The sequence below is a fragment of the Oncorhynchus masou genome, chromosome 9 (genome assembly GCF_036934945.1).
Source record: "Oncorhynchus masou masou isolate Uvic2021 chromosome 9, UVic_Omas_1.1, whole genome shotgun sequence".
NCBI lineage: Eukaryota > Metazoa > Chordata > Actinopteri > Salmoniformes > Salmonidae > Oncorhynchus > Oncorhynchus masou.
The window spans coordinates 31,062,020-31,089,935 of record NC_088220.1 but is presented as its reverse complement, the minus strand read 5'-3'; the positions used below and the strand labels follow the sequence as shown (position 1 = coordinate 31,089,935).

The following is a 27,916-nucleotide window of genomic DNA, read 5'->3' as shown; positions in this document are numbered from 1 at the left end:
GCCTTTCAACGAGTCTGTTGCTGTTGCTCTTACTGATCGTTCTTCTGCATCTTCTGTTGGGGAATCTACTCAAATTTTATATCCGTTCTAGAGGGGGAGACATGGACAAACACAACATAACATCAGCTATCTGACAAGGAATTGCTTGAATATGTGGTTGTTCTGTTCAATAGTTTCTCTCTTTTTGAGTCCACTATCAAACCATGAAGTCTTGTGCATTGTACTACAGCAGTCATAGCCGTGGGAAGTAGGGGTGTTGAGGGTGTTGCAGCACCTCCTCCAGAGTGGCGCAGCGTTCTAAGGCACTGCATCTCAGTGCTAGAGGCGACACTACAGAACATGGTTCAATCCTGGACTGTATCACAACTGGCTGTGATCGGGAGTCCAATAGGGTGGTGCGCAATTAGCCGGGGTTGTCTGTCATTGAATTTGTTCTTAACTGACTTGCCTGCTGAAATAAAAATATTTATTAACTATTATTACCCAATACAAAACATCTTCCTGCGGCCATGACAGTGGTATCTCTATATCATCCTAATTGGCATATGTATCCAAGTGTATGATCGTTCAGTAGCACAATACACAAGCATATTAAGAGGATACATTGTGTTGACATTGTGCACTTCTTTAAGAGCTATTTCTATACCTTGACAGTATATCCAATGAGCAACAATGGAAAATGTTTCTTTAACTGCAACTATTTCAACCCTTTCCAAATAATAATGTTTTTCTATCCCTTGAAGAAGTGAATATTGGGCCGAAAACATGTGACATTGAGAGTGACCTCACCTGCACCACACAGGCATTTATTCCACTGGGCTGCAGTTCATAAATGCACAAACACACATAAGATCAACATTCTTATGGTAACAATTAGAAACTATAGACTCAATGGAAAACTGAAATTGTCACGCATGCCAGAATATCATCACGTATGAATCCCCCATTTCACACTGATAAACCAGGTGGTAGAGTCATACTTACACATCTGCAGGTTTGGGAGACATCAATACCAAAGGTAATTCTACTCCGACATCACTGTGGCGAAACAAAATGTACATTATCAGTGGGCAACATAATCATGTTTCTCCAACAAAACCTTGCTGACGTTCATGTACACCGAGTGACAAAACATTAAGAACACCTGCTCTTTCCATGACATAGACTGACCAGGTGAAAATTATAATCTCTTATTGATGACACTTGTTAAATCCACTTCAATCAATGTAGATGAAGGGGAAGAGACAGGTTAAAGAAGGATTTTGAAGCCTTGAGATATGATTGAGAAATGTGTATGTGTGCCATTCAGAGGGTGAATGGGCAAGACAAAAAAATTAAAGTGTTTTTGAACAGGGTATGGTAGTAGGTGCCAGGCATGCCGGTTTGTGTAAAGTACTGCGACGCTGCTGTGTTTTTCACGCTCAACAGTTTCCCATGGGTACTCTGTTTGTCATGTAATAAAGTGCACATATCATATATCATCTCCTGTTCTTACCTGGCTGTTAGGCCTCCCAAGAGGCCTCCGCTGGAGACCAAGAGGTTCACCTTGATTTTGTAAGCAACTAAGATTCCCTGCATTCCTTTATCCATGCCAGGACGAATGCTAGGAGAGGGGAGGACAGAACAGGGATGGGTTACCTCAGGCTTTTTGACAATAGATGATGATGCAGAAAAGTTTTTTTATCATCATCTACAGAAGGAGAGCGGGGTGTGGTGGAGATACACCACCGTTCAAAAGTTTGAGGTCACTTAGAAATGTCCTTGTTTTTGAAATACAATTATTTTTTGTCCAATAAAATAACATCAAGTTGATCAGACATACAGTGTAGACATTGTTAATGTTGTAAATGACTATTGTAGCTGGAAACAGCTGATTTCTTTTAATGGAATACCTACATAGGCGTACAGAGGCCCATTATCAGCAACCATGACTCTTGTGTTCCAATGCCACGCTGTGTTAGCTAATCCAAGTTTATCATTTTAAAAGGCTAATTGATCATTAGTAAACACTTTAGCAATTATGTTAGCACAGCTGAAAACGGTTGTTCTGATTAAATAAGCAATAAAACTGGCCTTCTTTAGTTGAGTATCTGGAGCATCAGCATTTGTGTGTTCGATTACAGGCTCAAAATGACCAGAAACAAAGAACCTTTTTCTGAAACTCGTCATTCTATTCTTGTTCTGAGAAATGAAGGCTATTCCATGCGAGAAATTGCCAAGAAACTGAAGATCTCGTACAACGCTGTGTACTACTCCCTTCACAGAACAGAGCAAACTGGCTAACCAGAATATAAAGAGGGGTGAGAGGCCCCGGTGCACAACTGAGCAAGAGGACAAGTACATTAGAGTGTATAGTTTGAGAAACAGATGCCTCACAAGTCCTCAACTGGAAGCTTCATTAAATAGTACCCGCAAAACACCAGTTGAGCTTTTCTTTCAAAAACAAAGACATTTCTAAGTGATCCCAAACTTTTGAACAGTAGTGTATGTCTTGGGTAACTCACTGACTCACAGTGTGGTAGAAGCCAGGTTGGTATCTTCATCCTTTAGTCTGCCGTCCACAGCCAGACCACGCTTCTCTTTGTTGTTGGACAGAAGAGGGATCACCGTGAAAGTCTTCTCCAGGGTGGATTCTCCTTTTACTTCCTCCCTGCGCAGGACGACCACACAAACAGGACATTGTGATTCACCAACAGTGAGAATCAAAATACACTTTATTGTTTGACTCAGTATTGGGTTATAGACACAAGGTTTAGTAATTCTACATTACAGTAGAAATGGAATGAATGTGTTCTTAACTTACGCAAATTCTTCATTCAGAACAGTCTTGGTATATTTGTCTGCTTGGTAAAGCAGCACCTCTGTTGTCTGGTCAACTGGTCAGAAAGATGTGTGTTGGTCAGAACAAGAGTTGAAACACACACGCAATCATGACAGAGAATAATATATATATTTGCAGACATTTTTCTCCAAAGCGACTTACAGTCATCTGTGCATACATTTTACGTATGGGTTGCCCCGTGAATCAAACCCACAATCCTGGTGTTGCGAGCGCCATGCTCTACCAACGAAGCCAATCAGAACAGAAAACCACTTTTACGTTGACTCACTTGTTATTTTTATTTTCTTCACCACTTTTGCGGTTTCATTGTTGATTTTGACTTTTACAGGGATTGGGTCTCCATGGAAATAGAGCTGAAAGTCACCAAAGGAAAGCAATCATATTCAAATAAACAGGAATCATACAGAATGATCCATCAACAGAAAACCAGCCCAGTAATCAACGTTCTCCTAGGCTGACAGGATACAAGTCTAATAAATGGAAGGGCTACAGGCCTACCTCCTTCTCTATAGAGGCCTCCAGGTGGACTAGCTTGTCAGACATCATGAAGTTCTTGCTGATGTCAGCCTGGGGTCCAGCAGGTATTGTTCCTGGGGCAAACTGGATCTTACGAATGATCAGACGGCAAGTGTCCCTGACAGGAGAGAGGAAGAGAGGGGTAGAAAACCATCAGAACACACACTCATCTGATTACTGGCAACAGCAAATGGTATGCACAGTAGTGGAATTCCACTGATACGCACTTCTTGTTAATTTTCTCATCAGGGTCGTCTGCCTCATTGGCGATGTAGGCTTTCACCTCATAGTCGACACCACAAGCCTGCAGAGGTAGGAAACAAAGGAGTGATTTGTCTTTGATGAAATGATAAAATTGAGAGAGTGAAAAAGAAGAAATAGAGAGAAGATTAGAGAGAGAGAGCAAGAGGAGAGACACATACCTTGCCGACATCCTCTGGTGCAGGCTGAAGGCCGACTGAGCATGGTAGGTTGGTATCAATCTGAAACGGACAGGAAGTAAGAAGTGATCAGGTGTGGATAGGTACAAACCAACAGGCTAGGATGTCCATTTCCTTCAAAGGTCCAATGTAGCCATTTTTTATCTCAATATCATATCATTTCTGGGTAGCAATTTAGTACATTACTGTGATTGTTTTCAATTAAAATGGTATTAGCAAATAGCAATATCTCAAGCAAGAATCTTGTTAATCTTGTTTGGGAGTGGTCTGAGTAGGGAGGGGAAAACTGAAAACTATCTGTTATTGGCAAAGAGGTATGGAACTGTCTTTGTTATTGGTCTATTAACTAATTTTATTTATTTATTTAATTTACTGCTGATGTCACCAGGCAGGCCAAAACTCCCTCCCACCAAAACATGCTGAAATTTCAGGCAGTCTTAAAGGGCATTATCATAATTTTACCAATTTCACAGTATTATTCCAACTTCACAGTGTATATATAAAATCTATATAAAACACAGGAAAATCAAGTTTTGGACTGCACTAGGCCATTCATGGGATTGTACATTGTGACAAAAGTCTTTGATGTGATTTGCAACATCAGCTAAAAGTGCGGACCGAGATTACACATTGTGTGGCTGAACAGTGAGCTATGCACAGACATAATATCTTTTTTATGTGATGCCGTGTGAAGGATGAGACAGAAGGAAACACACAGTGAAACTCACATTGAAAGTGAAGGCATGGCCTTGGTCCTCACATTTCTTCAGGAGGGCCTCCTGCATGGGGGTGTTGGCTGGTTTGGTGCCAACAACAGGGTAGATCTGCTGCCTCTGTATCCAGATGTCTTTTCTGTAGTTCATCCCGATCAGGTCCAGGTCGTCACTCCCATAACGGAAGGAGCATGCTAGATACACCCATACTGCAACGAGATTAAAGATAGATCTTTGATTTTAAGACTGAACCTCGATGGGCTGAATTGGACTTCATGCATCTTTCCTGGTTCAATAGATACAGTGAAATCAACTTATTGTTACCTTTCCTGCCTTCAAGTTCAGCGGGGTCAACCTTGATCACACCATCTGCAAGAGAAGATATATGTATGAAAAACACACACACACACACACACACACACACACACACACACACACACACACACACACACACACACACACACACACACACACACACACACACACACACACACACACACACACACACACACACACACACAGATACACTAGTCTTAGATTAGTAAAGTGCAAAGATATTCAGAGATAACTTTGTAACACACCGACGATATCAACAGTCTCCACATGGTCCACGAAGTCTCTCTTCCCCAGGTAGAGAGCAATCTGGGAAAAGGAGAAAGGGATAGAGAGACATTACTTCCTGTCTGTAATCAACACCATATAGATAGGCCTAATCTCAGTTATCTTGATGGAGCATGAGGAATCGCAGTGCCGTTTGTAAGTTGGCTCGGTTAGAGGAAGCCTATGGATTCCTGCTCTGGTATGCGATAAGTGCATCAGAGCAGGCCTCGACCAGTGTGTCTCACAGCTATGATGTCAGAGGGGGTCCTTACCGAGCCGTTGCCGCTGGTCTTCTTGTAGATCCTACAGAGAGACGGTGACAGGAAGTTTAGACACTAGATTGGATTCAACAAATCTGTATCATGCAATATAACTATTAATTGTGTCCTCCATTCATTGTAGGACACATGTTGTCTTAACCTAAACCCTGTCATCATTAGAATCTCCGTCTAATTCCACTTAGTGGTATTAGTTAGTTATCGTACCCTCGTGGCAGTGGGTCTTTACAGTCTTTAAACTCACTGCACTTTTTGTGATTGCTATCCTTACTGAGCCATCCCAGTACGTTGCTTAGTGACCTACCCTAACTGGCCTGCTGTCAGTTCCAGTTGAATTAAAAGTTGAGGCCTCTACTCCCCCTCCCTCCATCCCTCCCTCCTCCCACTGAGGCTCTGGGTTGATTAGGACCCAGGGTGGCATGGGAGCCACTGGCATGACTGGTACAGCCAGCTATCTTCACGTAACAATGAGGCAACCACAATGTTTTTTCATATGGTATCTCATAATATAATCCTATCAGATCAATATTCCTGATGTCCTTCTTACCTCGCCTAATCCCTTATATCAGTTTATCAATCAGTATAGCACGCATCGCTATTTGCCTATTTGCTCACATCTTTGCTCGTGTTTGCTGTTAATTCTAAACTGCTCTATTCCGGATCTAATCCAGAGATGATCCGTCCTAATCAGGTTCTTTCTGGATCCTCTTAACCTTAGAAGTGTCACACATCCTTACATGACACAGGCAATGTGCTAAAGGTAGCAAAGTAATTACATTGACATTTTAGTCATTTGGTAGACTCTCTTATCCAGAGCGACTTACAGAGGCAATTAGGGTTAAGTGCTTTGCTCAAGGGCACATCGGCAGATTTTTCACCTAGCCAGCTCTGGGATTCAAACCAGTGACGTTTGGGTTACTCGCTGTTAACCGCTTGGCTACCTGCTGCCCTAATAGATATTCATAATCTAGCGTCAGCGTCTCTGTTCTGTGCCACAGTCTATGGTTTGGTATGTTCTGAAAATAAACTCTACCTCGATATATCTGTAGAAATTAGACATTTTTGGTAGGTGATTGGGGAATTTAAAAGATACTCACTTTGCCATGTCTGTGATTAATTGGATGAGGTTGTCTGTAGAGGTAGAAAATACAGTTTAATGAAATGTATTAGGATACAATAACAAGTAACACTCTTCCAAACTAAATAAGAGTCCTCCCTGGTTGCAAATTAGTTATATGGTGGAAGCTGGACAATTTCAACTTAGTATTTGATTTGATTAGTCTAAACCAGTGTAACTAATCAGTGGGAGATAAACATGATGCGTTGGTCCCTTAATCTGATTCGCTACGCTGGTAATTACACAGATCAAATCAAAGACAAATTACCCCCTAGGCAAAAACTGCTTGAATCAACGTTGTTCCCACATCATTTCAACATAAAACATTTTTGGGGATGATCTTAAATCAACGTGGAAAACTGATCGGATTTACAACAAATAGATAAGGGAATTTCATCTTTTTTTCACCCAAATTTTAACCCAAATCCAATGGCACGTTGACATTTGTTGTTGATTTCACATTGAATTCACGTTTAGTTGACAACTCAACCAAATGTAAATCAAAAATAGACCTTGAATTGACGTCTGTGTACAGTGAGTAGTTTGTTCCTACTCTTATTTGCAACCAGATTTAGCTAATGCCTAAATGAAATTGGCTACTGCAATGTAAATATGCTTAAAATGAGCTCTGTCCGAGATAACTCTCTGCACTGTCTATTTCTGACCGAGGCTGCCATTGTCAATACAGGTGACATATTCATATATTTCAAAATGGACACATCACATGTCCTGTACATTCAAAGAAGTTGGTCAAATCCACCATGTTCTACAACAGTTTTTTGATCATACTCTGTGCCTAGTATCAGTTTTAAAGACCCCTGATAAATGATATCTGCAATGAAAGGTTAAGACAAATGTTCCTTCTCATTCCATGACAACAAAGCAAGGTGGGCAAATCCAGCCCTGGGCAGCCTCAGTGAGTGTAGGTCGTTGTTCCAGTGCATCCCTAACCTGAGCAGGGCTGGAAGACAAGCTTGCTCACACTGTTACCCATATTCAATCCTTGCAGTAAAGGCTACATGGCACGTCCAACCATCTCCTAATCAGTCATTCCTAGAATCAGCGTGATAGTTATCACTTAAGATGTAAATTAGATGCAGTTTTCTGAGATGTTGACAAGATAAGATGTCATGCACAATATGATCCCCCATGCATGATGTCATCGTTCCCCAGTGGGCTATGCTGTTGATGTAAAGCAGGGTCCGCCGGTCTTGCGTTGTACTCACCTCAGTGTCTTGACTGTGTCTGTTGTCTGGTGCTGCTGTCCCTGTAATCCGTCACTCTGTGCATGTGTAGCGAGTTTTAGCATCTACCACCTTCCGTCCTCCACCTTTATACCTCGACCTCTCAACCCCACCACCCTCCCTTTGGCTTCCCCTGCCGTTATAAGAAGCTACTTTTAGGCCATATCCTATTAATTAATTAGCTGGCTGAGTTTTTTGGGCTACAACAGGGTTACAAATAAGCAGAGAAGGTGACTTAAAAGGATTAAATCCTGAGTAACTTGTTGTTGAATAGGTGGGTGTAAGGAATGGGGCTGTTTGGTTGTATTAAAGGGAATATGATCAAATCAAATCAAATTGTATTAGTCACATACACATGGTTAGCAGATGTTAACGCGAGTGTAGTGAAATGCTTGTGCTTCTAGTTCTGACCATGCAGTAATATCTAACAAGTAATCTAATAATTTCACAACAACTACCTTATACACACAAGTGTAAGGAATGAATAAGAATATGTACATATAAATATATGGATGAGCAATGGCCAAACGGTTTAGGCAAGATGCAGTAGATGGTATAGAGTACAGTATATACATATGAGATGAGTAATGAGGGTATGTAAACATTATATAAAGTGGCATTGCTTAAAGGGACTAGTGATACATTTATTACATCCAATTTTAAATTATTAAAATGGCTAGAGATTTGAGTCAGTATGTTGGCAGCAGCCACTCAATGTTAGTGATGGCTGTTTAACAGTCTGGTGGCCTTGAGATAGAAGCTGCTTTTCAGTCTCTCGGTCCCAGCTTTGATGCACCTGTACTGACCTCGCCTTCTGGATGATAGCGGGGTGAACAGGCAGTGGCTCAGGTGGTTGTTGTCCTTGATGATCTTTTTGGCCTTCCTGTGACATCGGGTGGTGTAGGTGTCTTGGAGGGCAGGTAGTTTGTCCCCGATGATGCGTTGTGCAAACTGCACCACCCTCTGGAGAGCCTTGCGGTTGTGGGAAGCGGAGATACAGCCCGACCGGATGCTCTCGATTGTGTATCTGTAAAAGTTTGTGAGTGTTTTTGGTGACAAGCCAAATTTCTTCAGCCTCCCGAGGTGTATGGCCACGCAGTCATGGGTGAACAGGGAGTACAGGAGAGGGCTGAGAACCGACACTTGTGGGGCCCCAGTGTTGAGGATCAGCGGGGGGAGATGTTGTTTCCTACCCTCACCACCTGGGGGCGGCCCGTCAGAAAGTACAGTACCCAGTTGCACAGGGTCTCGAGCTTGATGACGAGTTTGGAGGGTACTTTGGTGTTAAATGCTGAGCTGTAGTCGATGAACAGCATTCTCACATAGGTACTCCTCTTGTCCAGATGGGTTAGGGCAGTGTGCAGTGTGATTGCAATTGTGTCATCTGTGGACCTATTGGGGCGGTAAGCAAATTGGAGTGGGTCTAGGGTGTCAGGTAGGGTGAAGGTGATATGATCCTTGACAAGTCTCTCAAAGCACTTCATGATGACGGAAGTGAGTGCTACGAGGCACTAGTCATTTAGCTCAGTTACCTTAGCTTTCTTGGGAACAGGAATAATGGTGGCCATCTTGAAGTATGTGGGGACAGCAGACTAGGATAGGGCTTGATTGAATATGTCTGTAAACACATCATCCAGCTTGTCTGCTCATGCTCTGAGGACACGGCTGGGGATGCCGTCTGGGCCGGCAGCCTTGCGAGGGTTAACACGTTTAAATGTTTTTCTCACGTTAGCTGTGGTGAAGGAGAGACCGCAGGATTTTGGTAGCGGGCTATTTTAGTTTGTCTTGCTGGTCTTAATCCCAGACAAAGGTCTTGTCCTTTGTCAGTCTACATCTCTGTGTGCATGTTATCCTGTCTGGGTCCATTTTGGGCTTGTATTCTCTGTGGTGCCTTGGCTTGCACTATGAGTCAGTACAGAAGGATAACAATACCATTGGGGGACGCCACCACACAACTGGCTATGCTCTCTCCCTCAGTGTGTGTATGTGAGGCATACAAGCCACGTGTCTGTCTGTCTGTCTGCCTGCCTGCCTGCCTGTCTGTCTGTCTATCTGTCTGTCTGTCTGTCTGTTTGTCTCTCTGTATCTGTCGGTCTCTATCTGCCTGTCTGTCTGTCTGTCTGTCTGTCTGTCTGTCTGTCTGTCTGTCTGTCTGTCTGTCTGCCTGCCTGTCTGTCTGTCTGTCTGTCTGCCTGTCTGTCTGTCTCTCTGTATCTGTCGGTCTCTATCTGCCTCTCTGTTTGTCTGTCTGTCTGTCTGTCGGTCTGTTTGTATCTCTGTATCTGTCTGTCTCTATCTGCCTGTCTGTCTGTCTGTCTGTCTGTCTGTCTGTCTGTCTGTCGGTCTGTTTGTATCTCTGTATCTGTCTGTCTCTATCTGCCTGTCTGTCTGTCTGTCTGTCTGTCTGTTTGTCTCTCTGTATCTGTCGGTCTCTATCTGCCTGTCTGTCTGTCTGTCTGTCTGTCTGTCTGTCTGTCTGTATCTGTCGGTCTCTATCTGTCTGTCTGTGTCTCTGTCTGTCTGTCTGTCTGTCTGTCTGTCTGTCTGTCTGTCTGTCTGTCTGTCGGTCTGTCGGTCTGTCGGTCTGTTTGTCTCTCTGTATCTGTCAGTCTCTATCTGTCTGTCTGTGTCTCTGTCTGTCTGTTTGTCTCTCTGTATCTGTCGGTCTCTATCTGCCTGTCTGTCTGTCTGTCTGTTTGTCTCTCTGTATCTGTCGGTCTCTATCTGTCTGTCTGTGTCTCTGTCTGTCTGTCTGTCCGTCTGTCCGTATGTATGTATGTTTCTACTTGTCTGTCTGTCTCTGACTCATAATAAGCCACTTAGTGGACATGTCTGAATCTAAATCTAGTTGTCACTCAAAGGGGAAATCAACAGTGGAAACAGCCTTCCCTCCTCTGTTTTGGTAAAACGCTAAGGGATGGGCCTGGAGAAATGTAACCACTTTCAAATTGATAGACATATCTATGGATGCAAGGGCTGACCATCCAATATATCAAATTATAGTTTTAAACAGGTTTTCAGGCTATACAGTCCAGTGTTTGTTTACATTCACAATGTTTACAAACATTGGAGTAAAACAAGCTTATATTTGAGGTTTTGATCAGGTACAACAGTTGAACTAAGCTCATGAGGCATGTATAAGTTATATCCTTCAATAATCAATGGGTACATTATATATACAAAGTATGTGGACAACCCTTCAAATTAGTGGATTCGGCTATTTCAGCCACACCCGTTGCTGACAGGTGTATAAAATCGAACGCACAGCAAAGACCTAGATGTAGACACAGGAGGTGGATAGTACAAGTCTCAGAGTTTATTACAGTACAAGGGGCAGGCAAAGAGTCATAATCCAAATCAGAGTTAGGCTGGTACAGGCGGGCAGGCAATCGGTAGGTCAAGGCAGGCAAAGAGTCGTAATCCAAATCAGTCAGGCAGGTGGAGGACTGCAGGCAGGATCTGGACAGGCAAAAAGTTCAGAACTGGGAAGACTAGAAAAAACTAGCACACATGCAACAAGAGAACACGCTGGTAGGACTTGACGGGACAAGACGAACTGGCAACAGACAAACAGAAAACGCAGGTATAAATACACAGGGGATAATGGCAGAAGATAGGAGACACCTGGTGGGGGTGGAGACAAGCACAAAGGTGAAACATAGTTGAAACAGATCAGGATGTGACAAGTTTGTCAAATTTCTGCCCTGCTAGAGCTGCCCCGGTCAACTGTAAGTGCTGTTATTGTGAAGTGGTAGGCCACACAAGCTCACAGAACGGGACTGCCGAGTGTTGAAGCAGGTAGCGAGCAAAAATTGCCTGTCCTCAGTTGCAACACTCACTGTCGAGTTCCAAACTGCCTCTGGAAGCAACATTAGCACTGTTTGTCGGGAGCTTCATGAAATGGGTTTCCATGGCCCAGCAGCCGCATACAAGCCTAAGATCACCATATGCAATGCCAAATGTCAGCTGGAGTAGTGTAAAGCTCGCCGCCATTGGACTCTGGAGCAGTGGAAACGTGTTCTCTGGATTGATGAATCGCACTTCACCATCTGGCAGTCTGAAGGGCTATTCTGGATTTGGCGGATGCCAGGAGAATGTTACCAGGAGAATGTTACCTGCCCAAATACATAGTGCCAACTGTAAATGGTCTGGGGCTGTTTTTCATGGTTCGGGCAAGGCCCCTTAGTTCCAGTGAAGGGAAATCTTAATGCTACAGCATACAATGACGTCCTAGATGATTGTTAATATATATACATATATTACCCCTTTTCGTGGTATCCAATTGGTATCCAACAGTCTTGTCTCATCATTGCAACTCCCACACGAACTCGTGAGAGGCGTAGGTCGAGAGCTGTGCGTCCTCCAAACCACAACCCAACCAAGCCTCAAGGCTTCTTGATACAATGCCCGCCGGAAGCCAGCCTCTTATATACTGCTTACACAGACAACTTATATTTGCATGATTTACATGATTCATTATTCATAATTAATTCATCATTAACATTTGGTTCATGCATGTGACCGACCAATACCTCACGAGGCTTCTTCTCTCCAAGCTGAGACCTTGAAACTGAGACACCTGTTCTCAAAACAATATTCTGGGCACACTGGCAAATTGCTTATACTGATAGTGAGGATTCCTCCCAGGCACGATCAATCAGTCACTTGCATGAACCCAGTCAAATTGGTTATCAGAAAAGAACAAACACAACATTTTCCTTCACAATATACAGTACCAGTCAAACGTTTGGACACACCTACTCATTCAAGGGTTTTTCTATATTTGTATTATTTTCCACATTGTAGTATAATAGTGAAGACATCAAAACTATGAAATAACACACATGGAATCATGCAGTAAGCAAAAAAGTGTTAAACAAATCTAAATAAATTCTAGATTTTAGATTCTTCAAAGTAGCCACCCTTTCCCTTGATGACAGCTTTGAACACTCTTGGCATTCTCTCAACCAGCTTCACCTGGAATGCTTTTCCAACAGCCTGGAAGGAGTTCCCACATATGCTGAGCACTTGTTGGCTTATTTTCCTTCACTCTGCGCTCCAACTCATCCCAAAACATCTCAATTGGGATGAGGTCAAGTGATTGTGGAGGCCAGGTCATCTGATGCAGCACTCCATCACTCTCCTTCTTGGTCAAAAAGCCCTTACACAGCCTGGAGTGTTGGGTCATTGTCCTGTTGAAAAACAAGTGATAGTCTCACTACGCGCAAACAAGATGGGATGGCATATCGCTGCAGAATGCTGTGGTAGCCATGCTGGTGAAGTGTGCCTTGAAATCTAAATAAAACACTGACAGTGTATTAGCAAAGCACCCCACACCATCACACGCCCTCCTCCATGATTCACGATGGGAACCACACATGCGGAGATCATCCTTTCACATACTCTTCGTGTCACAAATATACGACGGTTGGAACCAAAATTCTCACATTTGGACTCGTCAGACCAAAGGACAGATTTGCACCTGTCTAATGTCCATTGTTCATGTTTCTTGGCCCAAGCCAGTCTCTTCTTCTTATTGGTGTCCTTCAGTAGTGGTTTCATTGCAGAAATTTGACCATGAAGGCCTGATTCATGCAGTCTCCTCTGAACAGTTGATGTTGAGATGTGTCAGTTACTTGAACTCTGTGAAGCATTTATTTGGGCTGCAAACTGAGGTGCAGATAACTCCAGTGAACGTATCCTCTGCAGCAGAAGTGAATCTGGGTCTTCTTTCCTGTGGTGGTCCTCATGACAGCCAGTTTCATCATGGAGCAAAATGGTTTTTGCGACTGCACTTGAAGAAACGTTCAAAGTTCTTGAATTTTTCCGAATTGACCGACCTTCAAGTCTTAACGTAATGATGGACTGTGGTTTCTCTTTGCTTATTTGAGCTGTTCTTGCCAGATTATGGACCTGGTCTTTTATGAAATAGGGCTATCTTCTACCTTGTCACAACACAACTGAAACGCATTAAGAAGGAAATAAAATCCACAAATTAACTTTTAACAAGGCAAACCTGTTAATTGAAATGCATTCCAGTTGACTACCTCATGAAGCTGGTTGAGAGAAGGCCAAGAGTGTGCAAAGCTGTCTTCAAAGCAAAGGATGGCTAAATTAAATAATCTCCTATATATAATAGTTTATTAGATAATAGATTATAACAGTTAATGGCCAAGATGTTCAAACGTTCCTAGATGACCAGCAGGGTCAAATAATTATAATCACAGTGGTTGTAGAGGGTGCAACAGGTCAGCATTTCAGGAGTGAATGTCAGTTGGCTTTTCATAGCCGAGCATTCAGAGTTCAAGACAGCAGGTGCGGTAGAGAGAGAGAGTTGAAAACAGCTGGTCCTGGACAAGGTAGTACATCTGTTGAACAGGTCAGGGTTCCATAGCCATAGGCAAAAGAGTTGAAACTGGAGCAGCTGCATGACCAGGTGGACTGGGGACAGCAAGGAGTCATCGGGTCAGGTAGTCCTGAGGCATGGTCCCAGGAGATCCAGGAGATATTCATTAAAAAAACGAATTCCAACAGTTTTATCTGAGTGCTCAAATCTGTATGCCTACCTACCAAATTCCAGCACTACTACTGCCCTTGTGAAAGCCACACACTCCTGGCTGACAGCTACAGACTCCACAAAAACAACAATGGTGAGGGTGTTAACAGCTGATATGTCCAAAGCCTTTGATCTAGTAGATCACACAAAGCTCCTGCAACATCTGTCTGGCATTGAACTGTGTTCAAGGTTAATAGCCTAGATACACCACAGGAAGAAGACAGAGGGTGATGGTTACTAGCCTGGCTCCACAGCTACACCACAGGAAGAAGTCAGAGGGTGATGGTTACTAGCCTGGCTCCACAGCTACACCACAGGAAGAAGTCAGAGGGTGATGGTTACTAGCCTGGCTCCACAGATACACCACAGGAAGAAGACAGAGGGTGATGGTTACTAGCCTGGCTCAGCAGCTACACCACAGGAAGAAGACAGAGGGTGATGGTTACTAGCCTGGCTCCACAGATACACCACAGGAAGAAGACAGAGGGTGATGGTTACTAGCCTGGCTCCACAGATACACCACAGGAAGAAGACAGAGGGTGATGGTTACTAGCCTGGCTCCACAGATACACCACAGGAAGAAGGCAGAGGGTGATGGTTACTAGCCTGGCTCCACAGATACACCACAGGAAGAAGACAGAGGGTGATGGTTACTAGCCTGGCTCCACAGCTACACCACAGGAAGAAGACAGAGGGTGATGGTTACTAGCCTGGCTCCACAGCTACACCACCGGTAAAAGGAAGAGGGTGATGGTTACTAGCCTGGCTCAGCAGCTACACCACGGGAAGAAGACAGAGGGTGATGGTTACTAGCCTGGCTCCACAGATACACCACAGGAAGAAGGCAGAGGGTGATGGTTACTAGCCTGGCTCCACAGATACACCACAGGAAGAAGGCAGAGGGTGATGGTTACTAGCCTGGCTCAGCAGCTACACCACAGGAAGAAGATAGAGGGTGATGGTTACTAGCCTGGCTCCACAGATACACCACAGGAAGAAGGCAGAGGGTGATGGTTACTAGCCTGGCTCCACAGATACACCACAGGAAGAAGGCAGAGGGTGATGGTTACTAGCCTGGCTCCACAGATACACCACAGGAAGAAGACAGAGGGTGATGGTTACTAGCCTGGCTCCACAGATACACCACAGGAAGAAGACAGAGGGTGATGGTTACTAGCCTGGCTCCACAGATATGTTCTATGGAGGGGTGATGCTAAACAGCTCCAGGCGTTCCATGCTTTTCTTAACTCCTGTTCTGAGCATCTGAGATTTACTATGCAATTTGATACACGTCAAATCAGTTTTCTTGATCTTCTGATCTTGTGTGAAGATAATGTTTTATACACTGATCTTTACAGTAAACCTACTGATCGTAACAGTTTGTTGAGGGCTGATAGTTGTCACCCACTTCCCTTGAAAAACAGTTTGCCCGACAGCCAATTCTGTCGAATCAAAAGAATTTGCAAAAAACAGTCCGATTTCGACAGAAATATGGCTGAGACGCAAAGAAAGTTCAAGGAGAGGGGCTACAAGAATGATTAGATTAATATTGCCATTGAGAAAATTCAAAACAAAACGAGACATGACCTTTTTCAAGGTAAGTCTCGCAAAAAGACGCATTCTTGCGTTCTAACTACCCGTTATTCAAAGTGCTCTGAACAAATTAAGGGAATTGTTCACAAACATTGGCACATCCTAAAATCCGATGATAGTCTTGGTAATGTGTTTTTGGACCTTCCCTTGGTCGTATTCTCGCGGGGCAGAAATCTCAGAGACCAATTGGTACACTCTGATTTACCACCCCAAGATATTCCTGAACAACGTCTATTTGCGCCCCTACTGGATGGAAATTACAAATGTAATGGCTGTGCTCAATGCAATGGCACTTATAAATGTAGATCCTTCAAACACCCACAAACAGGGAAATCGATCCCAATAAAAGGTGTTATTACGTGCTCCACTAAGGCAGTTATTTATCTTATAACTTGTCCTTGTGGTAAAAATTATGTAGGTAAAACACAGCGTGAATTAAAAGTACTTATCTCAGAGCATCGTAGCACCATTAGGTGTAAAAACTTGACTTATCCAGTTGCGGCCCACTTCTTGGAGGCAGGCCACTCGATTTCGTCTCTGCGTTATATTGGCATCGAACATGTCACCCTCCCTAGGAGAGGGGGTGACCTTGATAATTTATTGTTAAAACGAGAAGCTGCCTGGATCTTTAATTTAAAGACCCTTGCGCCCTTCGGTCTCAACGTAGACTTTGATCTGAAGCCATTCTTGTGATTATTGTGACTTTGCCATTGTAATTGTGTGTAAACTTGTATAGTCAAATTAATCTATGATCGTATGCTATCCATTTGTTTGTATGCTGTTCTTTGTATGACATTTTAATATTTGATTATTAACCAATGATATTAGGCCACTCCTGGCCATGATTACAGACACCTGTGTCCTTTGACATTATATAAACGAGTCATCCCGCAGTGTTTGTGATTATACCCTGATGAAGACAGCTTGGCTGTCGAAACGTTGGTATTAAAATTTTTGCATCTGAGCTCCAAGAGTGTGCGGCTCTCTTTTATTTTTATTTTCTGGCTCCACAGATACACCACAGGAAGAAGACAGAGGGTGATGGTTACTAGCCTGGCTCCACAGATACACCACAGGAAGAAGACAGAGGGTGATGGTTACTAGCCTGGCTCCACAGCTACACCACAGGAAGAAGACAGAGGGTGATGGTTACTAGCCTGGCTCCACAGCTACACCACAGGAAGAAGACAGAGGTTGATGGTTACTAGCCTGGCTCCACAGCTACACCACAGGAAGAAGACAGAGGGTGATGGTTACTAGCCTGGCTCCACAGATACACCACAGGAAGAAGACAGAGGGTGATGGTTACTAGCCTGGCTCCACAGCTACACCACGGGAAGAAGGTAGAATGTGATGGTTACTAGCCTGGCTCAGTAGCTACACCACCGAAAGAAGACAGAGGGTGATGGTTACTAGCCTGGCTCCACAGCTACACTGTGGCCCCATCCAAAGATAAACATCCACTTTGCCAAAGCACAGCCCCCACACTACTAGAGGGACATCCGCAAACCACCGACTTACTACCCTGAGACAAGGCTGAGTATAGCCCATGAAGATCTCCCCCATGGCACAAACCCGAGGGGGCGCCAAAGTCAGTGACTCAACCCACTCAAGTGATGCACCCCTCCTAGGGACGGCATGAAAGAGCACCAGTAAGCCAGTGACTCAGCCCCCATAATAGGGTCAGAAACAGAGTATCCCAGTGGAGAGAGGGGAACCGGCCAGGCAGCGAAAGCAAGGGCAGTTTTTCACTTCAATGCTTTTCCGTTCACCCTCGCACCCCTGGGCCAGACCACACTCAATCATATGACCTACTGAAGAGATGAGTCTTCAATAAAGACTTAAAGATCAGGACAGAGTCTGCGTCTCTCACAAGGAAAGGCAGACCATTTCATAAAAATGGAGCTCTATAGGAGAAAGCCCTGCCTCCAGCTGTTTGCTTAGAAATTCTAGGAACAATAAGGAGGCCTGCCTCTTGTGACCGTAGCGTACATGTAGGTATGTGTGGTAGGACCAAATTGGAGCAAGCCCATGTAATGCTTTGTAGGTTAGCAGTAAAACCTTGAAATCATACCTAGCCTTAACAGGAAGCCAGAGGCTAGCGCTGGAGTAATTTAATATTTTTTTTTTGCTTCTTGTCAAGATTCTAGCAGCCATGTTTAGCACAAACTGAAGCTTATTCAGTGCTTTATCTGGTTAGCCAGAAAGTAGAGCATTGATGTAGTCTAATCTAGATGTGCATAATTTTTGGACAAAAAGTTTCAGATTTTTGCAATGATACGAAGTTGGAAAAAAGCTGTCCTTGAATTCTTGATATGTTTGTCAAAAGAGAACAGTGTCCAGAGTAACGCTGAGGTCCTTCACAGTTTTATTTGAGATGACTGCATAACCATCAAGATTAATTGTCAGATCCAACAGAAGATCTCGTTTTTTTGGACCTAGAATAGTAATCTCCTTTTTGTCCGAGTTTAAAAGTAAAACATTTGTCGTCATCCACTGCATCTCAGTGCTTGAGGCGTCAGTATAGACACCCTGGTTCGAATCCAGGCTGTATCACAACTGGCCAGGTGGCGCACAATTGGCCCAACGTTGTCCGGGTTTGGCCGGTGTAGGCCGCCATTATAAATATGAATTTGTTCTTAACTGACTTGCCTAGTTCAATAAAGGTTACATGTCTGAAACACAGGCTTCCAGGGAGGGCAAATTTGGGTCTTCACCATGTTTCATTGAAATGTACAGCTGTGTATCGTCCACATAGCAGTGAAAGTTAACATTATGTTTCTGAACGACATCACCAAGAGGTAAATTATATAGTGAGAACAATAGTTGTCCTAAAACGGAACCTTGAGGAACACCGAAAATTACAAATAAAATAAAATACAATTTTCTTTGTCACATACACATGGTTAGCAGATGTTAATGTGAGTGTAGAGAAATGCTTGTGCTTCTAGTTCCGACAATGCAGTAATAACCAACGAGTAATCTAACCTAACAATTCCAAAACTACTACCGTATGCACACAAGAGTAAAGGGATAAAGAATATATGAATAGTGATGGTACAGAACAGCATAGGCAAGATGCAGCAGATGGTACATACATATGAGATGAGTAATGTAGGGTATGTAAACATTATTTTTTTCCCCTTTATGCAAGTCAGTTAAGAACAATTTCTTATTTTCAATGATGGCCTAGGAACAGTGGGTTTACTGTCTGTTCAGGAGCAGAACGACAGATTTGTACCTTGTCAGCGCAGAGATTTGAACTTTTCGGTTACTAGTCCAACACTCTAACCACTAGGCTACCCTGCCGACCCACATAAAGTGGCATAGTTTAAAGTGGCTAGTGAAACACGTATTACATAAAGATAGCAAGATGCCGTAGATGATATAGAGTACAGTATATACATATGAGATGAGTAATGTAGGGTATGTAAACATTATATGGCTAGTGGCTAGTAATACATTTTTTCCATCAATTTCCATTACTAAAGTGGTTGGAGTTGAGTCAGTATGTTGGCAGCAGCCACTCAATGTTAGTGGTGGCTGTTTAACAGTCGGATGGCCTTGAGATAGAAGCTGTTTTTCAGTCTCTCGGCCCCTGCTTTGATGCACCTGTACTGACCTCACCTTCTGGATGATAGCGGGGTGAACAGGCGGTGGCTCGGGTGGTGGTTGTCCTTGATGATCTTTATGGCCTTCCTGTGACATCAGGTGGTGTAGGTGTCCTGGAGTTTGCCCCCGGTGATGCGTAGAGCTGACCTCACTACCCTCTGGAGAGCCTTGCGGTTGTGGTTGCCGTACCAGGCGGTGATACAGCCCGACAGGATGCTCTCGATTGTACATCTGTCGAGGTTTGTGAGTGCTTTTTGTGAGAAGCCCAATTTCTTCAGCCTCCTGAGGTTGAAGAGGCGCTGTTGCGCCTTCTTCACCACGCTGTCTGTGTGGGTGGACCAATTCAGTTTGTCCGTGTTGTGTACACCGAGGAACTTAAAACTTACTACCCTCTCCACTACTGTCCCGTCAATGTGGATAGGGGGATGCTCCCTCTGCTGTTTCCTGAAGTCCACAATCATCTCCTTTGTTTTGTTGACGTTGAGTGTGAGGTTATTTTCCTGACACCACACTCCGAGGGCCCTCACCTCCTCCCTGTAGGCCATCTCGTTGGTAATCAAGCCTACCACTGTAGTGTCCTCCGCAAATTTGATGATTGAGTTGGAGGCGTGCATGGCCACGCAGTCGTGGGTGAACAGGGAGTACAGGAGAGGGCTCAGAACGCACACTTGTGGGGCCCCAGTGTTGCGGATCAGCGGGGTGGAGATGTTGTTACCTACCCTCACCACCCGGGGGCGGCCCGTCAGGAAGTCCAGTACCCAGTTGCACTGGGCGGGGCCGAGACCCAGGGTCTGGAGGGTACTATGGTGTTAAATGTTGAGCTGTAATCGATGAACAGCATTCTCACGTAGTAGTCAGTCTGGGAGCAAGACATCCTGGTCCGCGATGGGGCTGGTTTTCTTTATGTAATCCGTGATTACCTGTAGACCCTGCCACATACCTCTTGTGTCTGAACCGGTGAATTGCAACTCTACTTTGTCTCTATACTCACGGCTAGCTTGTTTGATTGCCTTGCGGGGGGAATAGCTGCACTGTTTGTATTCGGTTATGTTTCCGGTCACCTTGCCCTGGTTAAAAGCTGTGGTTCGCGTTTTCAGTTTCACGCGAATGCTGCCATCAATCCACGGTTTCTGGTTTGGGAATGTTTTAATCGGTGCTGTGGGTATAACATCGCCGATGCACTTTCTAATGAACTCGCTCACTGAATCAGCGTATTCGTCAATGTTGTTGTTTTACGCAATGCGGAACATATCCCAATCCACGTGATCGAAGCAGTCTTGAAGCATGGAATCAGATTGGTCGGACCAGCGTTGAACAGGCCTGAGCGCAGGAGCTTCTTGTTTTAGTCTCTGTCTGAAGGCTGGAAGCAACTAAATGTAGTCGTGGTCAGATTTTCCAAAAGGAGGGCGGGGGAGGAACTTATATGCATCGCGGAAGTTAGAATAACAATGATCCAGGGTTTTACCCGCCCTGGTTGCGCAATCGATATGCTAATAGAATTTAGGGAGTCTTGTTCTCAGATCAGCCTTGTTAAAATCCCCAGCTTCAATGAATGCAGCCTCAGGATATGTGGTTTCCAGTTTACATAGAGTCAAATAAAGTTCGTTCAGGGCCATCGATGTGTCTACTTGGGGGGGAATATATACGGCTGTGATTATAATCGAAGAGAATTCCCTTGGTAGATAATGCGGTCGAAATTTGATTGTGAGGAATTCTACGTCAGGTGAACAGAAGAACTTGAGTTCCTGTATGTTGTTATGATCACACCACGTCTCATTAATCATAAGGCATACCCCCCACCCCTCTTCTTACCAGAAAGATGCTTGTTTCTGTCGGCGCGATGCGTGAAGAAACCAGCTGGCTGCACCGACTCCGTTAGCGTCTCTCGAGTGAGCCATGTTTCTGTGAAGCAAAGAACGTTACAGTCTCTGATGTCTCTCTGGAATGCTACCCTTGCTCGGATTTCATCAACCTTGTTGTCAAGAGACTGGACATTGGCGAGTAGTATGCTAGGGAGTGGTGCGCGATGTGCCCGTCTCCGGAGCCTGACCAGAAGACCGCTTCGCTTGACCCCTTTTACGGCGTCGTTGTTTTGGGTCACCAGCTGGGATCCGATCCATTGTCCTGGGTGGAAGGCAAAACACAGGATCCGCTTCGGGAAAGTCACATTCCTGGTCGTAATGATTGTGAGTTGCAGTTGCTCTTATATTCAGTAGTTCCTCCCAACTGTATGTAATGAAACCTAAGATTACCTGTGGTACCAATGTAAGAAATAACACCTAAAATCACAAAATACTGCATAGTTTCCTAGGAACGCGAAGTGAGGCGGCCATCTCTGTCAGAGCCGGAAGTGAACTGATTTGTCAGAGGACAAACCATCCACAGAGACAAACTGATATCCTTCCATCAGATAAAATCTAAACCGGGCCAGAATTTATCCGTCTAGACCAATTAGGGGTTTCCAATCTCTCCAAAATAATGTGGTGATCAATGTTGGCAAAAGCAGCATTAAGGTCTAGGAGCACGAGGACAGATGTAGAGCCTTTGTCTGATGTCATTAAAAGGTAATTTACCACCTTTATGAGGGCAGTCTCCGTGCTATGATGGCGTCTAAAACCAGCCTGAAGCATTTTGTATACATTGTTTGTCTAAAGGAAGTTAATGAGTTGCTACGCAACAGTTGTTGTTTTATTGAGAATAATGGGATATTCGATATAGGCCAATCTTTTTTTACATTTTCTGGGTCAAGGTTTGGCTCTTTCAAGAGAGGCTTTATTTCTGCCCCTTTTAGTGAGTTCAGTACACATCCAGTGGATAGAGAGCCGTTTATTATGTTCAACATAGGAGGGCCATGTACAGGAAGCAGCTCTTTCAGTAGTTTAGTTGGAATAAGGTCCAGTATGCAGCTTGAAGGTTTAGAGGCCATTACTATTTTCATGAATGTGTCAAGAGGTATAGGATTAAAAAACTTGATTTTCTCCACTGATCCTAGGTCCTGGCAGTGTTGTGCAGACTCAGGACAATAGAGCTTAGGACATATACGCAGCTGCAAAGAGGAGTCCGTAATTTGCTTTCTAACGATCATGATCTTTTCATTAATGAAGTTCACGAATTCATCACTGCTGAAAGCCATCCTCTCTTGGGGAATGCTGCTATTTAGTTTGCTTTGCGACAGTATCAAAAATAAATGTAGAATCATTCTTATTCTCCTCTCTGGAAAAATAGGATGATCAAGTAGCAGAGAGGACTCTTCAACATTACACGGTACAGTCATTCCAAGCTAGTCGGAAGACTTCCAGTTTGGTGGAGTGCCATTTCCGTTCCAATTTTCTGGAAGCTTGCTTTATGGCTCGGGTATTTTCTGTATACCAGGGAGCTAGTTTCTTAGGTGTGTCGACTGAATCTAGTGGTTTTTAGGGATGAAACTGCATCTAGGGTATTACGCAAAGTTACATTTAGTTCCTCAGGTAGGTGGTTAACCAATTTATGTTCTCTGAAGTCCTTGGGTAGGCGGAGGGAGTCTGGAAAGGCATCTAGCAATCTTTGGGTTGTCGAGAATTTGTAACACGGCTTTTGATGATCCTTGGCTGGGGTCTAAGCAGATTATTTGTTGCGATTGCAAACGTAATAAGATGGTGGTTATGAGGAAAAATGTTAAGATCCACAATATTTATTCCTTTGGACAAAACTAGGTCCAGGGTATGACTATGGCAGTGAGTAGAGACATGTTGCACAAAACCTACTGAGTCGATAATGGCTCCGAAAGCCTTTTGGAGTGTGTCTGTAAACTTTTCCATGTGAATTTTAGAATCACCAAAAATGTGAATATTAACTGCCATGACTACAAGGTCCGATAGGAATTCAGGAAACTCAGTTTGGAATGCTGTATACGGCCCAGGAGGCCACGTGTGCTCCCTCTAAGGCCACTAGGTCACCAGGCTGCTCGTTATGGCGCACACCTGTCACCATCGTTACGCGCATCTGCGCATAATGACACTCACCTGGACTCCATCACCTCCTTGATTACCTGCCCTTTATGTGTCACTCCCTTTGGTTTCTTCGCCAGTTGTCATTATTTCTGTTCCTGGGTCATGTCTATTTGTTATTTGTGCTATGTGTTTGTTTCATTTATTTATTAAAACCCTCACTCCCTGAACTTGCTTCCCAAGTCTCAGCGTAAATCGTTACAGAATAACGACTCAACTAAGGGAAGCATCAGGGCGTGTTTTGTTTTGTTTTTGTGTTAGAGGTGATGTCGGGTTCGGGTGTTGGAGCCGGAGCTACCTGGAAGGTCTCAGCCGGTTTGTCGGATTCCCATGCCTCGGCGGGTTCGACCGGATCCCCTGTCTCAGCTGGATCCCCTGTCTCAGCTGGCTCGACAGATTTCCATACCTCAGCGGGACTGATAAGCTCCATGCCTCAGCTGGCTCAAGAGGCTGCCATGCCTCAGCGGGTTCGATAGGCTCCCATGCCTCAGCTGGGTGAACAGGTTCCATGCGTCGACCGAGGCAAGTCTCAGCCAGCTCATCAGGTTTCTGCGCCTCAAGGGAGGCGTACGGGCCGCTCCGGATCACCGGGATTGTTCCTGTGGTTGGCGTCCTGCGGCTGGAGTCGAATGTGCCGGGGAGGGGGTACTGTCAAGTATGCTCTCTCTCCGGCGCTCTAGGTTGCCGCGCTCCCGCACCTCAGCTGGATCGACAGGTTCCCGCGGCTTAGCAGAGGTGACCAGTCCACTCTTGATCCCCAGGATCATCATCTTGGTCGGCATCCTGCAGCTGAAGCAGCGAGTTGGCAGGGGGTACTGTCACATGTGCTCCCTCTCCGGCATCTAGGTCACCAGGCTGCTCGTTATGGTGCACACTTGTCACCATCGTTACACGCGTGTTCGCATAATGACACTCACCTGGACTCCATCACCTTCTTGACCTCCTTCCCCAGTCATCATTGTTTCAGTTCCTGGGTCATGTCTGTGCATTGTTTGTGTTACATGTTTTGTTTAATTTATTTATTAAAACACTCACTCCCTGATATTGCGTACATCGTTACACTATATAAAGGGATTGAGTAGGGTGCATAGATTTCATGACTAAATGCTCAAAAGGTGACCTGGCCTCCACAATCACCTGACCTCAACCCAATTGAGATGGTTTGGGATGAGTTTGACCGCAAGATGAAGGAAAAGCAGGAAACAAGTGCTCAGCATATGTGGGAACTCCTTCAAGACTGTTGCAAAAGCATTCCAGGTGAAGCTGGTTGAGAGAATGCCAAGAGTGTGCAAAGCTGTCATCAAGGCAAAGGGTGGCTACTTGGAAGAATTTAAAATATATTTAGATTTGTTTAACACTGTTTTGCTTACTGCATGATTCCATGTGTTTTATTTCATAGTTCTGATGGCTTCACTATTATACTACAATGTAGAAAAAAATAAAGAAACCCTTGAATGAGTAGGTGTGTCCCAACTTTTGACTGGTATTGTATATATTTATTTTTTTCTAAGCAGGTAGAGCTCAAAATATGTGGGGTCGCCACTGGTCCATCTGTAGATGCTATACAGACTATCAATAACATTTAAACTATCTACAAGCCCTAGCATTAACCTTAACCTTAACCCTTATCCTAACCCTAAACTTAACCCTTACCCGAAACAACTTCTTTGCTCGCTTTAAGGACAATACAGTGCCACCGACACAGCCCGCTACCAAAACCTGCGGGCTCTCCTTCACCGCAGCCAACGTGAGTAAAACATTTAAACTTGTTAACCCTCGCAGGGCTGCCAGCCCAGACGGCATCCCTAGCCGCGTCCTCAGAGTATGCGCAGACCAGCTGGATGGTGTGTTTATGGACATATTCAATCAATCCCTATCCTAGTCTGCTGTCCCCACATGCTTCAAGAGGGCCACTATTGTTCCTGTTCACAAGAAAGCTAAGATAACTGAGCGAAATGACTATGACTCACGTAGCACTCACTTCCGTCATCATGAAGTGCTTTGAGAGACTTGTCAAGGATCATATAACCCCCACCCTACCTGACACCCTAGACACACTCCAATTTGCTTACCACCACAATAGGTCCACAGACGACGCAATCGCAATCACACTGCACACTGCCCTAACCCATCTGGACAAGAGGAATACCTATGTAAGAATGCTGTTCATCGACTACAGCTCAGCATTTAACACCATAGTACCCTCCAAACTCGTGACTAAGCTCGAGACCCTGGGTCTCGACCCCGCCTTGTGCAACTGAAGTCCTGGACTTCCTGGCGTGCTGCCCCCAGGTGGTGAGGGTAGGAAACAACATCTCCACCCCACTGATCCTTAACACCGGGGCCCCACAAGGGTGCGTTCTCAGCCCTCTCCTGTACTCTCTGTTTTCCCATGACTGCGTGGCCATGCACGCCTTCAACTCAATCATCAAATTTGCAGACTACACTACGGTGGTTGGCTTGATTACCAACAATGACGAGGCGGTCTACAGGGAGGAGGTGAGGGCCCTCGGAGTGTGGTGTCAGGAAAATAACCTCTCACTCAACGTCAACAAAACAAAGGAGATGATCATGGACTTCAGGAAACAGCAGAGGGAGCACCCCCCCTATCCACATCGACAGGACAGTAGTGGAGAGGGTGGAAAATTTTAAGTTCCTCAGCGTATACATCACGGACAAACTGAAATGGTCCACCCACACAGACAGCCTAGTGAAGAAGGCGCAGCAGCACCTCTTCAACCTCAGGAGGCTGAAGAAATTTGGCTTGTCACCAAAATCACTCACAAACTTTTACAGATGCCCTCCAGGACACCTACACCACCCGATGTCACAGGAAGGCCAAAAAGATCATCAAGGACAACAACCACCCGAGGCACTGCCTGTTCACCCCGCTATCATCCAGAAGGCGAGGTCAGTACAGGTGCATCAAAGCTGGGGCCGAGAGACTGAAAAACAGCTTCAATCTCCAGGCCAACAAACTGATAAACAGCCATCACTAACATTGAGTGGCTGTTGCCAACATACTGACTCAAATATCGAGCCACTTTAATAATTAGAAATTGGATGTTATAAATGTATCACTAGTCACTTTAAACAATGCCACTTAATATAATGTTTACATACCCTACATTACTCATCTCATATGTATATACTCTACTCTTTACCATCTACCTCATCTTGCCTATGCCGTTTGGCTATCGCTCATCCATATATTTATATGTACATATTCTTATTCATTCCTTTGCACTTGTGTGTATAAGGTAGTTGTTGTGAAATTGTTAGATCACTTGTGAGATATTACTGCATGGTCGGAACTAGAAGCACAAGCATTTCGCTACACTCACATTAACATCTGCTAACCATGTGTATGTGACCAATACATTTTGATTTTGATTTGATTTGAACCCTAGCCCGAACCTTAACCTTAACCCTTACCATAACCCTTATTCTAAACCTAAACCTAACCCTAACCTTAGAAAGAAGTTGCTTATCAACAGATGGCCCGGCCCTGCCTGCTGCCATTCATGGGCCAGAAAGGCTGGGATTTCCTTAAATGTAACCAGACAGAAGGACACCTGCTGGGGATTACGTTGCCGGATCATGAGGGCAGGTTGAGATGATCAAGAGGAGGCCGGCCGAAGAAGGGTAACTGGGAATACCTGTAAGTACGTTAATACCTGTGACCTGTACTCCTCCTCAGTAACCTCACTACCCCTTCTCCTACTGAACATATTACTGTAGCAAAGAATAGAATGATTCTATTTATGTGTACTGTACAGCTCTTTGAAAGACACCTGGCACTCCAGGAAAGACACTGCGGCAGACAATGCAACAGCTCTATCTTGAGTTTCAATCGGGTATGAATTCAAGCCACGCAACACAAAAAAGGAAAGTTGATTCCACTAAAACAGTTCATTTTGGGTTCTACCGGGCCTTCAGTAAGCATGATTAGGTTATTTTCTCCATTGATTTCAGTATGACTCTCCATATGAGGGTGATGCCATAGATACAGTGAAGAGGTAAATGGAATTCGAACAAAACAATGGAAATGCCATGGAAACGTGTGGGGGAAAGATGCCATGGGGGAAAGAGATGCCTCATTGCCCCCCAGCAAAATTAGCCTACATTTTGGCTACTGTTTATACAATGTGTGTATTTCACACTATGTTGAGGTAAAAATTGGAGTATAATGCTTACATGGATGTCAAGCACAATACATGTTCACGTCATCGTCACCTATCAACTGCATTACAGTTAAAAATGATTTTGACTCCCATCACTGATTTCTCTAAGCTAGCTATGCTATCCGTTTATATATGAACGGAGGTTAGCATTTAGCAGTCACTTCTTCTAAACCTGAAAAGGGACTACTTCTAAATGTTAGGCAGTGAAAACAGTCAAAATACATCCACATCGTAA

General features: G+C 44.4%; 1 protein-coding gene across 1 annotated transcript; it reads right to left on the bottom strand.

The window, feature by feature from the left end:
* Positions 1 to 980: 980 nt before the first annotated feature.
* On the bottom strand, positions 981 to 24,382 carry LOC135544991 (arrestin-C-like). The gene is made up of 18 exons (XM_064972666.1): positions 24,246 to 24,382; positions 23,796 to 24,116; positions 20,227 to 20,312; positions 19,701 to 19,836; positions 19,527 to 19,598; positions 11,261 to 11,306; positions 5,384 to 5,446; positions 5,093 to 5,153; positions 4,836 to 4,880; positions 4,527 to 4,720; positions 3,781 to 3,840; positions 3,586 to 3,662; positions 3,341 to 3,476; positions 3,111 to 3,195; positions 2,804 to 2,876; positions 2,513 to 2,650; positions 1,496 to 1,603; positions 981 to 1,038 (listed from the first exon to the last, which is right to left on the bottom strand). The coding sequence occupies exons 1-18, from the start codon at positions 24,380 to 24,382 to the stop codon at positions 981 to 983; spliced, it is 1,896 nt and encodes a 631-aa protein (XP_064828738.1).
* Positions 24,383 to 27,916: the final 3,534 nt, after the last annotated feature.